The following is a 17,427-nucleotide window of genomic DNA, read 5'->3' as shown; positions in this document are numbered from 1 at the left end:
AGCAGCAGCAGCATCCCCTTCTGATTATTGTCTCATGTTCAAAACAATCAGAATTCAATATTACAATGCAAACTATCTTCAGACAGCTGCATTATAGAACTGCATCCAGAGAACAGACACATGTGAGAGTAATGCAGGTTCCCGAGTGGATCTGGACTGTCGAGTCTTCCCTTGCACTTTGGAACCCCCCAGCTCTTTCACTACCCACCACTGTAGACTCAAAGGTTGTACAGTGTTTTGTGGTCACAGCCTGGACTAAGCTTTTTCAAGTGACAGTATTGGAATTCTTGCAATTAATGGGATTTCAGATCTCCACAGATTCATTCTGAATTCCTGTGGGTCCAAAGGGACAATTAGAAAATTAGAAACAACTTACAAGTTCTTATCCTAGCATTGCATTTAAAAGATTGGATTTGCTGCCAAACTGTAATGTTTAATATAAGCAAAAAGGGAATTGTTACACGGAAAGTATAATATACATATGAAAATTGAACCATTTGTTATAGAAGAAAAAGTCAAATTTTGTGATACTAAATAAGTTACCAGGTAAATTCTGTTTAACATTTATTAGTGGTACACTGTCAGATTCTAGCTTTAACAGAAAGATAAATGGGAGCAAAAGAAAAACTCACAACAAAATAAGATAAAAAAAATTTATTCTCTTATACATAAGATAATTATTTTGAAAGCAAACATATAAGAAACAAAGTTATTGTTGTCTGTGCATGTGCTAGTTGCTAGCAATAGGTTTTTTAGAAATATATGTTCCCTCTTAGAACCATTGATTGTAAGGATTTGAAAGTTTCTTAATTATCATTTACTGGAACTTCTTGCCAGTTTGTCTATATTATGCTAAATATACAAATATTCTATTTTAGCCATTTAAATTTTATTTTTTTGAAATCAGTATCCCACTGGGTTTTTTTAAAATGCTTTGGTCCTTTATATCTTTCTTCTATATGAACTCAAGCTGGTGTACATCAGTGGGCTATAAAGCATTTCAGATTCTGTTCCAAAAAGAAGCTTGGAGCACATGGAAATGCCAATTGAGCATCTTGTTTGCAATTCTTTAAAGAAATTACCTTTTTTTCTTGGACCTTGTCGCCTGGAACTGTCATATGATCCAGGGAAAAATATAACTCCTTTAATTATGTTCACATTCCCAGAAGCTCTTTTACGGAAATGAATTTGAAGCACTAAATAGCACTAGTACATAGAACTTCACTTTTCACAATTACTTTGTGAGATAAGTTGAGAACTAAAGATCTGCCCATTCATCAAATCTGCTTTGTGGGTCCCCCGAGTCCTTATCTAACATCTGTACTACTAGCCTATAACAGCACATTGAAACAGTCTGTGAGGACTCATTGGTATATAGTGGAGAAAAGCAAGGAAGAGTGGTGCTAACTGAAAATGTTTTGTTTATCTAATCTACCCAGCTGATTCAGTGACTTATTTAGAAATGCCATAACAATGTAGGTTAACGTAGATACGTTTAATATAGATAATAAAGTGAACCTAAACCAGAACTATAATCAATCACAGCAAATATTCAAATTGAACAGCTTTATTAATTATGTTTATTAAATAAGCATATGCAGTTTGTTATCCATACACAGGTCTACAAAATCATTAACTGACTTGTTTCCTTGTGCTGCTGTGAAATTATAAGCCACTGATACTGTTTGTGGTAAGGAAGCTGTAAGGTTCTGGATTCCCCAAAAATCGAGCAGAGACAGTTAATCAGTTTTAAGGTTTTTTTGCATGCTGGAGTTAATTTTGTAGTTCGTTTATATTAATAAACGTATCCCAGTTTACTTCCAACACTAGCAACCTCGGGAAGCCAATTACATTAATATCCATTTCTTACAGCTGGGATTTGTCTCAGACGTCATACGGATTTATTTGTGCTGATGAAATAAGAACGTGCTAAATTTAATTTTAATTTCAGTCATTTCACGTGCACCTCCTCAATTGTAACCCAGGTAGAAGCACATTACATTCAGCTGAATGTGCTTCTGTCATGGGATTAAGAACTCAGTCATCCTAATTACAGATACTGAACTTCACAATAGTTAATTTACAGTTGTAACTAATCTTAGTCTCAGATGGAGTAATGGTTAACATTAGATAAATTCATTCAGATTTTTGTTGTTTAATACCAGGATGGGTGATACTCAGCTTCTCCTTGCCTACAGTGGCAAGAATAAAAGCAAACCATTTAAAATTTTTATATTATCAGACCTCGGATACAAAAATTACAACAACTATTGTACTATATAATAACCTATAGATTTTAAAAAACATTAAATTCTTGCTGCCATCTGCTGCTCATTAGACTTCGCAGGTCTAATCTCGTCATCATAAAACCACATGGATATCAGAGATCTGCTTAAATTCTTTTCTTTAAACCCAACCATATATAGATATAAGCATGCCAGCTACCCTAAATCAAGAAAATAGTTTATTCTTTCTATAATCTTGTTTCTTTTAATTTCCTACTGTCAAGTTATAAATTATTAAATGATACTTGGACTGTTCACTTAAATTAATTCAGCCCAGGAAATCTACAGCTGCAAATATTTTAAATGTTAAATATTAAACATACTAGAGAATATGAAGAACTAGTGTGCTAAATTTCAAAAATTACTATTCTCCAGAAGATACAATTATGAAACCACATCAACATGACTTCTTGTTTAAATAGTAAGTTTTTTGTGTAAAAAAGGAAATCATAGACATATTATTTAAATATCCTAAATGAATTGTATGTCTTTTATTTATCTCAAAATTCTGGACCAGAACTAAGTTTAAGCCGAGTGATTTCAAACAGCTAAGCATTGCCTGAATATGGGCCATATTTATTTCAGGAATGCAAATTGTGTCATCACTGCTCTTTCCATCTAAGGGGAATTGATATTTGAAATACCTAGAAATACCTAGATTATATTTACAGCTGTACAATTCTAATATATATTTCTAAACATCTTATATCCCATCACACTAGGAGCAATTATGGTTAGGGTTAGTTTGCAAACTAACATCTTTTATTGCTTTTCCTGATATTTACATTTTACTACCATTGTTCAATAAATTCTCAATGCTGCATTTAAAAGTTTTTTTATGTTCCTGTGTGCCAATTTCTATCCAGATCACAGTCTATTCACCGCAGCGGTAATCAGCTGGGAAGCACTTTGGCAAACTCCTATTGAAAATGATAAAAATCTTCATTTCAAAAATTAATGGATTTCTGAGTAGCTTTGCTATTGTAAAATAGTTTTATTACACTTTGTATATTGCACAGGAATGAACCTACCTAGTCAGCCACATACCTTCAGCCTTGCAAGATATTGTATATTTCACACTTTTACCTGTTGCGTGGACAGCTAAACAATGTGATTCCCTTGCATGTGTATATACTGATACACAAACACACAAATATAATTTTTTTGAGGCAAAATCACTGAACATACTTTGGATTCATGTTTTCTGCAGGTAAAATGACAAAAGAGGAGTTACTTCTAAGTCATCTTGAAAAAATGAGCTTTCCTAGTTTTCCAAACACCATAAATGGTTTTATTAATAACAAAAACAAATCTCAATGCCAAATAAGAGTAAAGTACACATGAGAAATAATACCTTCCTTCTCCATAATGGGTAACGATAAATAGCCATATCTAATAAATAAGGTTTATTTCCTACATTCCTGTCTCTTACCTGTACCCCACTATACCTATAGAGGGAAAGGTCCATACTCAAGGCCTGCACAAAAGAAAGAGAAATTTTAATAAAACTTTTTTAATTATGTATGTGTTGATGGAGGGATTCCTTGAAAAAAAATGTGACTAAAAGATGGATGGGGATAAAACTATCTTGGGATAGTTTCACACACTGATAGAAAGGATCTCATAAACAAGGAACCGACTTCCATATAAAATCAATCCAGAAATTGGAGTACTGGTTACAATGGTTGGGCTGCCCAAATTATTCACCCTCCCTCAAAGAAATGCATATAGAGAGCCTGGCAGGGGGAAACTTTATTAAACATTTTCTTTATCAAATTCGCATACAAAATTCATTGTAATGTGACATGCCACATCATTCCAGCCCCCAGAGGTGATCATTTCTACACAGTCCTCCTCATCGTAAGCATTATTAGGTTCACCGCTGCTCCACTTGTTGAAGGTCTGCATGGGGGATCGGTCGGAGTAGACGAAGCTGCCTTCTTTCTCAAGGTCATTAATGCCGATGAAAACGCGGCTGAGGCCAGCTTGGTTGATGTAAGAAGCAATGAGGTTATTGGTGGCTTCGTCCTTGGGCATGCTCAGTGTCCCTCCTCTTCCTTGGCAGTAGAGTTGGGCGTCCACATAGCGCTTCTGTTCCTTCACCAGCAGGTAGGTCTTATTATCTGTCTCACGCACACCAGCAACAGCTGCGGGGGAGGGCAGGGCTGAAAAGTGACCACTTGGATTTCTATAAACTTACTTAATGCATTCCATATAAGACAGACACAGCTGGCCAACTGAAAGGCAAGCCAGGTTCTTTGGAAAGCAATTCCTTATATTTAGGAGGGGGGGATATGTTTCCATAAACATTCCTACCTTTTTTAATGAACTTCAGCTCCGTGGTCAGCAGGGTCACTTGGTTATCCATTTTACCAATGGCTGTTCGCAGCTGGCCACATTCACAAGGAATACCTAAAAAGTATAAGCGCAGTCTAAAGGCCTCCTTAATGGAACATTTTCTTTTCCCATGAAGCCCAACCCAATTTGGACAAATAAACCACATATACACTATATTATATAGTGTATTCGCTCACAACTGCGTCTGATTATGTGGGTGGGTGAGCGAATACTTTTGGCAATATAGCGTATGTGCATTACTATAATACAGTGTTTCTCAACCTTGGCAACTTGAAGATGTCTGGACTTCAACTCCCAGAATTCCCCAGACAGCTTTGCTGAGAAAGGTTGAGAAACACTGCGTATAATACTCTTCCTTCTGTGTTCACCAACAATCAGTCCTGAAAGTCATATAAATTCATATTCTGATGGTTCTACTCCGGCTTCAAGTGCTCCTCTTCTCTACACAGGTTCCCCATGGAGAAGGCCCACAGGAATAATAACCTTTTTTTCTGAACAGAGAACTCTGTTAAGTGTGTGTAAGCAGGGCTTTCCTGTTCTGATGCAACATGAGCGCATTAAAGTTCTCACTAAGATTCCTTCCTGTAATTTCCTCCATAATAGGAATCTGTGGTGAAAACAAGAAACTTTTTCAAGTGTACAGGTAGCCCTTGATTTACAACAGTCCATTTAGTGACATTCAAAGTTACAACAGCACTGATAAAAAGTGACTTATGATGATTTTTCACACAACCGTTGCAGCATCCCCATGGTCCCATGATCAAAATTCAGGTGCTTGGCAACCGATTCATATTTATGACGGTTGTAGTGTCCCAATGTCATGTAATCATCTTTTGTAACTTTCTGATAAGCAAAGTCAATGGGGAAGCCAGATTCACTTAATAACTGTGTTACTAACTTAAGAACTGCAGTGATTAACAATAACTGTGGCAAGAAAGGTCATAACATGGGGCAAAACTCACTCAACAGATGTCTTACTTAGCATCATAAATCTTGGGCTCAGCTGTGGTTGTAACTCGAGGATTACTGCATTAGTGAACATGGGAGGAGGACTTGCACATGTGTAGAAATTACATAGTCCTAACATGCCCTGTCATACTTTCTTACGCCTATTTATAAGACGCTAGCATTGTTCACTTAATTTCAGAATTATTACATTGCCAAATGGGCCTTGAGAGAGAGTCAGCCAGTTCTGATATAATTTACCTGGATCTCCATTAGGACCAGGTGGACCTATATCTCCATTATCTCCTTTTTGTCCTAAAAAAAAAAAAGACAATTCAACTTCTCAGCAAATGAGATTTTATCCAGTGTCAATACATTATCAAGCTTGGATATTAGATAACTGGGAAAGTAATGCCTAATGAAAGAAAATGTAATTCACACATAAATGTGTTTGAAATTAAAAATAAACAATGTAATTTCATTGAATTAAATTGTCCGTTTCTTGAAGAAAATACATTCCTGCAACTAAGGAATAAAATGTAAGATGCTTCACGATTTTTTAGTGCGTCCCTAGCATTGATAATATTAATGGTTAATGAGTGTTTAATAATACTGTTTATCTATAAACCTATTTCTGTGGTTTTTGCAGGTATCCTTTCAAAATGCTTTTGGCAGTGGCGTGTGTACACTAGAAGTACTGGATAACACACAGAGACAGACAGACAGGCAGACATATAGATACAGACGAATAATTTTTGGAAGAATATGAATAGATATATAATATTGCAACCTGGAACTCTCCCAAGCGCAGTGAGAATTCAAATCCAAATATCATTGGCAATTCAGCAGGTCTCTGGAGATGTTCCCCTGATTTCCTTCATCCTACCCAACTACACAGTTCATGAGGGCATACCTCTTCAAACATCTTTCTACATACTGGAGGAAATGGAAAATGGGGGCTCCTCATCTCCTCCTGGATTAAAAAGTGAATAATATCTGGTAGAGGCTAGTGAGAAAGCCAGGCTCCCTCCAGCATGTTTTGGCAGATGGGAGTTTCGATACCTTTACCCTATCATATTTCCTGCCAATGTGTAAGTGTCCTAGTGATCGTGTTCTTAAAAGTGCTAATCCCATCTACCTTTCACACTGGCTGACAAGAAAAAGTAAGCGAAATAAATGACTGTCTGGGCTGTTCTAAACATTGTATTAATGTGTGAGAATACAAAGGTTTGCCTGGAGAAGCAATCAATATCGCCCTTGCATTATCTCACACATTTCCCTAGCTATACCAGGATTGTAGTCATGATTGAGAGCTATCAACCAATGGAACAGAAGTTGCCTTCAGAAGTTGTGGGAGCTTCATCACTGGAAGCTTTCAAAAAGAGACTGGACTGCCGTATGTCAGAAAGGGTGTACGCTCTACTTGGACAGGGGGGTTGAACTAGATGACCTACAAGGTCCCTTCCAACTCTGTTAATCAGTAGAAGCTGGAAGCCAAGTCCTCCTTGGGTCCCATCTTATTGCAGAGCTCAAATGCTGGATAAACCACAAGTGGAGTGAAGCTGGGAGGACTCCAGTAAGTTATTATCTATCCTGGATGCAGAATAAGGGACCTTGTGGGCTTAACTAAAATGTTGAAGTATGATAACACATGAACTGGAACTGCTCATGTAATGACCCATCATAAAAATAAGTCTTGAAGCATATGACAATAAGCCTTAATCAACATATTACATTTTTCCTGATACTAATTTAAAATATACTGGTTAGCAGGGTTAATAAATCAGTTACCGTATTTTTCGGAGTATAAGGCGCATCTTTTTCCCTCAAAAAAGAGGCTGAAAATCTGGGTGTGTCTTATATACTGAATACAGAATTTTTTGCCTCCTGAAACCCCGCCCCTTTCACCAAAATGGCCTTTAGGAGGCTTCCAGAGTGCTCCTGGGGGCTGGGGAGGGCAGAAATGAGCAAAAAGTGGGCTGTTTTTTGCTCAATTTTGCCACCCAGGAGCACTCTACAAGCCTCCTAAAGGCTATTCATGCCCTTGTGGGGGTGGGGGTGGGGGAAAGGCCCTTTTTTGGAGGTCTGCAAAGTGCAAAAACTTTTTTTTAATTTGCCTCTTCAAAATCTTGGTATGTCTTATATTCTGGTGCATCTTATACTCCAAAAAATGCGCCAATTAGGAAGAAATAATATCTATAATTTTCTCTGACCTATATCAACAAACTCAAATTCATATGTTTATCTTATTTCAAATTCATACATTTATTTTTATTTCTAAGCCTACACGTGACTTTTAAGTTAGTTTTTTAAAATTTATACACACACACACTATGTTTCCCTGAAAATAAGACCTGGTGTGTGTGTGTGTGTGTGTGTGTGTGTGTGTGTGTGTTTGTGTGTATCCAAAAGAGGCATTATGTCTTATTTTGGGGGGATGTCTTCACTGTCTCATCCCACGGTGGCGGCACCAATAGTCTCGCCCAGTAGGAGCCCGTGTGGCCACTGCCAGCCCATTTCTTCTGCAGCTGCTTGCCACTGCTTGCATCCAGCGCCCCTGGCCTCTATTTTGCCATCAGAGGCCTTCAGAAAAGGCCTCTGCAGCCGAGAAATGAGCTCAGACGTTGCCTCTGACCGTGAAACAGAAGTCAGGGGGCGCACACGTCAATCCGGAGCTCGATTTTGGGTTGCAGAGGCCTTTCCTGAAGGCCTCTGACAGTGAAATGGAGGTCGGGCACAATGCGCACAAGTGGCGGCTAGCAGCCACAGAAAAAATTGGGCCGGCAAGGCGTGGCAGGTGTCGGGGTGTGTGAGGCCTGGCTGCACATGGGGTAGCCTCACCCCCCCATCCCCACCCTAGCTTGATTTTTACACGTGCGCCTTGCCCCACCTTGTGCAACCAGGTGCAACGGAGTGAGTGGGGTCTTTATTAGGGCTTATTTTGGGGGTAGGGCTTATATTGGGTGCATGTGTAAAAATCAAGCTGGGGTTATTTGGGGGGAAACGGGGACGTGTACACAGACACAAACACACACAGTGAGAATTCAACTTAATATATTTTTCAAAGCTTAATACAGAATGAAGAAGAATATACCTTTTGAGCCAATGGGACCAACCTTTCCATGTCGCCCCATGCTGCCTTTCTGCCCTTTGTCTCCCACTTCTCCTATAATATAAAAACAATCAAAGGAAAATTAAAAAGACTTCTGTTTTTATGAACGTCTAACATTGTATCTGTCTCTATTAATTAAAACAATCTAGTTAAAGCTGAAAATAACGGAATGTGCAAGAGCAAAGAAAGGAAAGGAAGAATTTGTGTTGAAAGGATTACTTCCAGTTATGGTCCCCAGGGAGAGTGCATCATATTTGCTTGGAGTATACACGCTAAAGAGAAAAAGTTAACACGAGAATGATAATTCAGAGAAGAGAATACTGCACAGCTGCATGTTTCTAAACACAAAAAAGCTTCAGATAAAATGAATCCGTCTTTATTATTGGCCTGTGTCGTTTTCTCACAGCTTAAAGCTTCAGAGGCAACAAATTAGAATTGCAAACGATGTTGCTTTTGGAAAATTTTACTTGAGAGATGTTTCTCCCAATCTTTTCTATCCTTCCCATCTGATTAAGATCCCTCTGCCTATCTTCTGGGTCCAGAAGATATGCCTCTTTTGCAACAGCACCTAAGCTATGGAACATTCTCTCTCTGGAGATAAGGCTAAATATGGAATTGCAGTTTATCAAACACAAAAGAACTTTTCCTGATGATAGTGTGATTCTTAACTCTTTAATTCTTTCAAGCAGTGATTTTTCCTCTTCTCCAGAAACAATTATTATTTGGGCCAGGATCTGGCATCTTTCACAATAATGAGGTTGCTGTTGTAATTAGGGTGAAATCTGCTCAGCAACTCTTGAGTCATTTTGGGCTGCTGTTAGCTTGTCCACTCCCTAACCGCCCCCCGCTCCCCAAATTGCTGGTTACACTTTCCTAATTCAGGGCACCCAAAGAGGAGGAACAGATCTAAATATTTCAATATTTTGTGTTTTCCATTACAAACTCAATATCAACACAATATACAGTAATTCTCAAATAAAACATTCCACATGCATGCTAGTTTTAATAGATCAAAAACGTAAGATTGAGTTTAATTAGGTACAAACCTATGTATGCAACTGTGACATTAAGACAGTGTTTCTCAACCTTGGCAACTTGAAGATGTCTGGACTTCAACTCCCAGAATTCCCCAGCCAGCATTCGCTGGCTGGGGAATTCTGGGAGTTGAAGTCCGGACATCTTCAAGTTGCCAAGGTTGAGAAACACTGCATTAAGAAAATATACACAAAAAGTATATTCTCCGTTTATTATTAAACAATATTAATCCAATGCTTAATTCATTTTTAAAATAAGATTTACCTTTTTCCCCTGGAGGCCCAACTCGTCCAGGGCGGCCTGGAGCACCTTTTTCCCCTTTTTCTCCATTTTCCCCTATTATGTAATAAAACATAAGGTAAAGGCAAACAAATTATTCAAAATTCAGTGGTATTATGTTCATAATTTAATTCTTGTAATGAAAATGACAGCACCATTCATATTGCTTGTCCTGTCTCTGTAGGTAGTCTTCTCATTGCTTCAGCATCTCTATCAATGTTTCAGTGGTGGGTTCCCGGATCCCGTTGCAACCGGTACGGTTGCAATGGGGCGCCGTGTCCTCCACATGAACGTGTGCAGTGCATGCACACATGTGCGCAGCACACGTATGGATCTTACCATCCAGCGATGCCTCCGCGATGCTCCAGCTGCTCCGCAAAGCATCGTGCAGGCATTGTAACGACATGCGCGTAAGTGCCAAAGGGTTTAAAGACAGGTAAGGAGTGCGGGCGGGTGGGCCCTCCGGAGCACTGGAACAGAACAAGGAGCCGAGGTGGCGCAGTGGTTAGAGTGCAGTACTGCAGGCCACTTTAGCTGACTGCTATCTGCAGTTCGGCGGTTCAAATCTCACCGACTTAAGGTTGACTCAGCCTTCCATCCTTCCGAGGTGGGTGAAATGAGGACCCAGACTGTGGGGGCGATATGCTGACTCTGTAAACTGCTTAGAGAGGGCTGAAAGCCCTATGAAGCGGTATATAAGTCTAACTGCTAACTGCTAGAACAGTATCCGGTGCTCCGGGCAGGCTCCGGTAAACCCATACCAGGGCGTACCACCTGCAATCCACCACTGCAATGCTTACATTTAGAAGGTGTTATTTTTTAAAGAGAAAAAATAGATGTTTTGCTATAGAACTTCCATCTTTATAGACAATGGAAACATAACAGATTTCAAAAAGGAAGTTTAAGAGAAAGTTACATACAAGTTTCAATTAATAGAAGGGGGAAATAGTTTGGCTTTCAGTTCGGTTCTGAAGAAACTTGATGGCAAGAAGAAATCAAAATCCTCTGTCCCTCTTTCCTGCCACCTAGTGATAGTCCAGTTTTTTCGCATGAAGGATGCAATTATATTAACACTGTTGAACTTTAGGGTGAAGAACTCGTTCATCCTTATTTCAGACAATGACCTTGGCTAGATCCTGATTATTTGTTGGGACCTAACTATTGATTGTACTCCATACCCAGAACGTTCCTTATATTTTCTCCTCTAAGGACTAGATTAGATTTAGTTAGAGTATCTGAAGATACTGTACTTTAAGGACCATCACGGAGCTGATAGCTATTATTTTGTTTCAGATAATAAGCCACTCTTTCCAGAAATGTTTTTTCAGGGGTCAGCTGCTTAACCAGTGGTGGGCTGCTGCGTGTTCCTGTGGGTTTGGGCGAACCCTTCGCTTTGATCTCTGGTTGGGCCTGCACACACCTGCCCTTGTGCTACGCTATCCATTGATAACTAACTTTCTGGCTCATTCCCTGCACCCTCACTGCCCAGCTGAGTTTCACACCACCCCTGTTTTACTCACTGGAGCTGTCTGAGTTGATTACCTGCTTCTTTGAAGCTCCGTTTCACTCCCAAAGGAGCGTGTGTGAGAGAAGCTCACTCACTACCAGCAAACCGCTTGTGAACGTAAGGGCAGCCCACCTCTGAGTAAGCAATATCATTACTATAAGGCAGTGGTTCCCAAACTTGGCAACTTTAAGACTTGTGGACTTCAACTCCCAGAATTCTCCAGCCTTCTGGGAGTTGAAGTCCACAAGTCTTAAAGTTGCCAAGTTTGGGAACCACTGCTGTAAGGTCACCGGTTGACCATCAGGCATATCACTCATCTAGGCAAGGCTACTACAATTAGTGTAATAACAGTTGTGTTTTACTGATCAGATCGTCTGCATTTACTCAGTCCCTGTTCTGTTATTTTTTTTTTCTCTCTTTTAAAAATGTTGAGATATCAAGTTCCTTGACCTATAATACAGTATAGAACAAGTTAAGGAGTATAACACAGATATACTAATTAAATCCAATCTCCTTAAGAATGACAATATAAGGAACATACTGGGTATGGAGTGCAGTAGTCAAGGTCACCTTTAGCAAGAAACGGAGCCTACCCAATAAGGCTACCTTATTGTCTGAAGTAAGGGTGAATTATCCTTTAGCGTAAAGTTCAACACTGTTAATGTGAGAGCCTCCTTCACCTTACTGCAAGTGTGGAAGTCTAGCTAAAAACAAGGAGGGAGCAGTAGGCTGCAGCTGCTCTCTTCCCCATCACTAGGCATGTGTTGCCAGAAGAGCAGTATCTATCATGCTGTCTAGATTTTGGTAACAGCATCTCAGCCATACGGTCATTTCAGATGATGTGGCTCCTTGGTTCGACTTCTTAGTCCTCTCAGAAACTACTCCCAACACCTCCCAGAGGAAATAAGATTGGTTTGCAGTACTAAGACTCCGATTGCATAGAAGTCAAGGACACGTTGGATTTTAGCCAACAGATGAAAGACTGTATATCTCATTAGTGTGCATCTAAGCCAGGGAGACATTCCCCTCCTGGCAGTTTAGTTCAAACACTGATGACTTTTTAGAGATTTTACATTAGCCGCAGTCTTCATAGGCTGGCCATTTTGTGCTTCACTGCGTTTCTTCATCAACCTCCTTCACCATTATGACTGCAGCTTTTAATTAGGGAGACTCTGCTGAAGCATGGACAAATTTGGGGTTGTTTTCTCCTTCGAGCTTTCATTTTTTTTTAGTTTTATATCTCAGCATTCCCGTTTCCTTGATAAAAGGGCAATTATTGCTAGAACTCAAGAATCATGCATAATTCTTAGCCCTGATGTGGCAGATTTTAGCAGACCGGGGTTTGTTTTTTTTGGCAAAACACTGCCAATTGTTCAGGCAGACTGAGCAAAGCAGTGGTTTTTCTAACCATAAAGTTTCAACTTTGCAAATCGATATGGAAACAAAGGTACACTACTTCCTGTGTGATTTCCAAATAAGGAGTCAAGATGTAAAGACTGGACCAATAAGAAATAGCATATTTTCATATGGGGTAGATACCCATTATCAAGCAAACACACACACACAAAAAACCCATTTAATAGAATAGAATAGAATAGAATAGAATAGAATAACAGAGTTGGAAGGGACCTTGGAGGTCCCTTCCAGAGTTGGAAGGGACCTACACGACTTCAGACAAATGGATATCCAACATCTTCTTAAAAACTTCCAGTGTTGGAGCATTCACAACTTAGTCTGGAGGTAACTTCTGTTCCACTCATTAATTGTTGTAATTGTCAGGAAATTTCTCCTTCTAAGTTGCTTCTCTCCTTGATTAGTTTCCACCTATTGCTTCTGGTTCTACCTTCAGGTGCCTTGGAGAATAGCTTGACTCCCAAATCTTCTTTGTGGCAACCCCTGAGATATTGGAAGACTGCTATCATGTCTCCCCTGGTCCTTCTTTTCATTAAACTAGACCTACCCAGTTCCTGCAACCGCTCTTCATAGGTTTTAGTCTCCAGTCCCCTAATCTTTGTTGTTCTTTTATTATTATTAAAATATTATTGTCGATTTTTTCTTCTTCTGTAAGGAGTCACATTCTTTGACACTAAGAAAGATCAAGACAAGAGGGGTGTGTGGAAATCAGTGATTTTCACTGAGGAAGAGGCATTCCAGAAAGGCAAGGAAGCAATCTGGGAAGATGTCCACGGACAGACTCCTGGAGCAGATGGGAAGCACCTGTGCTCCTTCCTCCTCCTCCATTGAATTCAGGATGTAAGGTTATTGTAGCCTTTCAATATCTGTATGAGAAAGTTTAGGAAACTAAATCCTAACTTTGTTTGCAAATCATATCAATGCTTTCTCTGTTTTCCCACTCATACTACACAACTTCCTCAGCCTCAATTCTTCATGTTTAAAGGCTTTTTTCTTCTGCATAATTGCTCAGCCCCTGATTCGCAATTATTGTGGGACAAATACCCAGATTATTTTTAAAATGTATTATGTCTCCCTTTTTAGTAACTCAAGTTGTAGAACAGACCCAATACTTCGTCCTTCTGTTTTTCCCAACAACCCTGTGAGGTGGTTTGAGCTGAGAGAGAGTGACTGCCCCAAGTCACCCAGCAGGCTTTCATGCCTAAAGCAGGACTCGAATTTATAATCTCCTAGTTTCTGGGCCAGAACCTTCATTATTAGACCAGCTGGTACTTGAGCAGAACATCATTATAAGAAAGGAAGTTTTGCATATCAGCAAAAAAGATTGTATATTACAGATCTATAACGATTTAATAATAGAAAGGTACATGAAATAGGAAATATATTGTGTTTTAACACTTAGAACAAAAGACTCATCCACAAATTGTTCCATTAGAATGTTTCAAGTTGGCTGTGTTCTGCAGATAAAAACTTGAAACACCTTGGGCAGAATGTTTTTGGTCTCCTGGATTAGTTGAATTGGAGACCATGGTAGACGTAATTACTACATAATACAATTTGTAAAAATCTAATGTAGAGGATAGGTTTAAAAACTTAAAAAAATAAGTACAGTATCCATAGGAAACACAGCACTTTTCTTACTCAATTAAATATTTAAATCAGAAGCAAGCATTCCATCCCCCTTCTCAAGCATTGAACAAGCAGAGGTCATTTCAGTTACTTTAAATAAACTCTAGGTCAATCAGGGTTTTTTTTTTTCATGAGTGCAAAAAAATTGCTGGTACTTTTTAATTGCATGAATAACCCTAAAATAACAAAATACAAGAAACAGTCATGGCCATTTTGACTTGGAATGTTTTGGATATGTATTATAATTACTGCTTGGATTCAATTCAAGGGTACATTTTGGAGACAGGGAGCTATTTTTAGCAAAACTGACCCAACTATGAGTCCATCTTTTAGGATGAATTCATGAAGATGACTTCGAAGCACTTACGAGGCACTACAGTGTTTTAAACAAAGTTTTATTGTGGCAGAAAAATTTATTGTTTTCAGAAAATTAATTTATTTCATCTGATTCATTGAGCAAATAAAGTAATAGAGAAGTACAATGGAGAATAACTTCACCAAAAAAATTAACAAGAACACAAAGAGTACATCCTGACATCAACAAAAGGAAATATGAATCACACACACACCCCTCAAATCTACATGAATGGAATATTGTGAAAAGAAAAATTAACAGAGGCTGCTAACACCAACTTGGGGCATCTGTTGTAGTTGTCATTCAGCTACATTGATATTAATAAGAAATCTGATGTTTTTTGGAGAGTTTGCATACCATACATGACAGTTTACTCTAAGATCTTTGGTAAAAATAACAAGAACAAAAAGTTGTATTCCCAAAGGGTTTCTACTTCAGAATTGACCATTAAATGTAGGAGGGTTCCATGTTGTCCTTCATTTTTATTTTGTATCATAAGACCTCCCAACTTCATTGCAATTAAATTAGCATTTGCTTACACCAGTGATGATTCTTATTTTCAAGATAAAAGAACTCAGCCCTGTTGATGACTATACATTAATGCAGTGGTTCCCAAACTTGGCAACTTTAAGACTTGTGGACTTTAACTCCCAGAATTCTCCAGCCAGCAGAGCTGAAGTTGAAGTCCACAAGTCTTAAAGTTGCCAAGTTTGGGAACCACTGCATTAAATCATTGATCTAGCTACTAAGATAATCCAAATAAGTTACTGATATTTTACAGAGTGGGCAATCCTAAACACAGGACATAGTTAAAGTAGAGAACTCAAGAGTAAATCACTAATAATTAAGCATACCATTTCTAAAATATCCACTTTATCTAACCTGGCCCCTTTGAAACATGATAATAAATGATCAAGTAATGCAGTCACAGAATGGGCCATGAATGGCAACAAACCAGCTAATATTTATAAAATAAGGACATAGGAAAAAAGAGAAATAAGGCCTGTTACAGTCCTCTAAATTCTTCATTCTTTTTATGCAAATTAGACCCATTCTCTTATAAAATATTTGTTAGTTTTTTGTTGGTGTGCAGGTATCAGAATGTTCTAAGAAAATGAAATTTTATAAGCGAGGAACGAAAAGTAGAAAAGCAGAAAATGTCTCCAGGGCCAGGATCCAAGAAAATTAGGAAGAGATACGGCAGTGGTTCCCAAACTTGGCAACTTTAAGACTTTAAGACTGGCTGGAGAATTCTGGGAGTTGAAGTCCACAAGTCTTAAAGTTGCCAAGTTTGGGAACCACTGATATACGGTATAGTAAATAAGAGTTGTGTGGTTGTTTATTGGGAATTCTGTGGAGGTTCACCGACAAATGCGCGATAGACATATGCGCGCCGGCAAAACCTCGACGGACAAATGAGCGCCATCAAAACCGCTAATTGATTTTCGACAATAGCGCGCCGACAAAATCGCGTCATCAACAAACTATAGACAGCCCAGTGAGTGTGCTGGGCCTTTAAAATAGTGGGACGCGTACATGTACGTTATAACCCTAACCCTAACCCTAAAAAAATTTCGATGTTATTGTGCTTTTTTTCATCGCACTTTTGTCGGCGCGATTTTGACGTCGCGAATTTGTGGGCGCGGTTTTGACGTAGCGTTTTAATCGGCGCTGTTTTGTCGGCGCGCATATGTCTATCGTGCAATTGTCGGGTCACGTTCTGTGGAAGGATTGTTTATGACCATCCAAAGCCCTTTATGGTTATTTATCTAAGCGGCAGCTCAAATGATCCTTTCATTATAGGTCAATTGCCCCAAACTAGGAAAAGATTAAGAGAAAAGTTTGCCTATTTCACTAAGAGAATGGAAGCCTGCTAATAATTACTAGAATAGCAATAGCAGTAGACTTATATACCGCTTCATAGGCCTTTCAGGCCTCTCTAAGCGGTTTACAGAGAGTCAGCATATTGCCCCCAACAATCTGGGTCCTCATTTTACCCACCTCGGAAGGATGGAAGGCTGAGTCAACCCTGAGCCGGTGAGATTTGAACCGCTGAACTGCTGATCTAGCAGTAGCCTGCAGTGCTGCATTTAACCACTGCGCCACCTTGGCTCTTAGAATGCCATCAGAACAATAAAAATGAAGAAAGAATATCTGACCTATTTATGGGAAGAGAGACGCATATTACCTTTGAGTCCTGGAACCAGAATCTGAACAGAGCAGGATTCCTCTGCAATATGCTGAGCATATCCAGATCTTGGCAGAGACAGGAATGCAAGGCTAATTACGGAGACAAAGAAAACCAGATCACTCTTCATAATGAGCTTGTCCCTTACTCCTAAAGGGAGGAAAAATGAATAAACCATTAACAGGGATTCTAAATACTTCAGACAGTCCTAATGTGTTCACTATCTTCTAAGGGCACAATAATCTTTACAGCATATTAAAAGATATGTTTAATGTATGATAGCTTGCTAAGTTGCAAAATCTGTTGCTATTTTTTAGTAAT

The 17,427-nt window shown here is 39.0% G+C and overlaps 1 protein-coding gene across 3 annotated transcripts in view; it reads right to left on the bottom strand.

The window, feature by feature from the left end:
• Nucleotides 1–639: 639 nt before the first annotated feature.
• Nucleotides 640–17,427, bottom strand: part of COLEC11 (collectin subfamily member 11) — a 40,942-nt gene continuing 24,154 nt past the window's right edge. For 2 of the 3 annotated variants that reach the window (XM_032212477.1, XM_032212476.1), the window contains exons 2-7: nucleotides 17,107–17,256; nucleotides 10,000–10,071; nucleotides 8,683–8,754; nucleotides 5,850–5,903; nucleotides 4,602–4,697; nucleotides 640–4,450 (exon numbers count right to left, since the gene is read on the bottom strand). In XM_032212477.1, coding sequence (XP_032068368.1) covers nucleotides 4,041–4,450; nucleotides 4,602–4,697; nucleotides 5,850–5,903; nucleotides 8,683–8,754; nucleotides 10,000–10,071; nucleotides 17,107–17,236 — 834 coding nt within the window. In that variant the 5' untranslated portion in view covers nucleotides 17,237–17,256 and the 3' untranslated portion in view covers nucleotides 640–4,040. The remainder of the gene's footprint in view (nucleotides 4,451–4,601; nucleotides 4,698–5,849; nucleotides 5,904–8,682; nucleotides 8,755–9,999; nucleotides 10,072–17,106; nucleotides 17,257–17,427) is intronic. The other variant, XM_032212478.1, reaches the window with a different exon arrangement.

Source organism: Thamnophis elegans, chromosome 3 (assembly GCF_009769535.1).
Source record: "Thamnophis elegans isolate rThaEle1 chromosome 3, rThaEle1.pri, whole genome shotgun sequence".
Taxonomy (NCBI): domain Eukaryota; kingdom Metazoa; phylum Chordata; class Lepidosauria; order Squamata; family Colubridae; genus Thamnophis; species Thamnophis elegans.
Note: the sequence above shows the minus strand (reverse complement) of the source record. Positions and strands in the feature narration are given on the sequence as shown.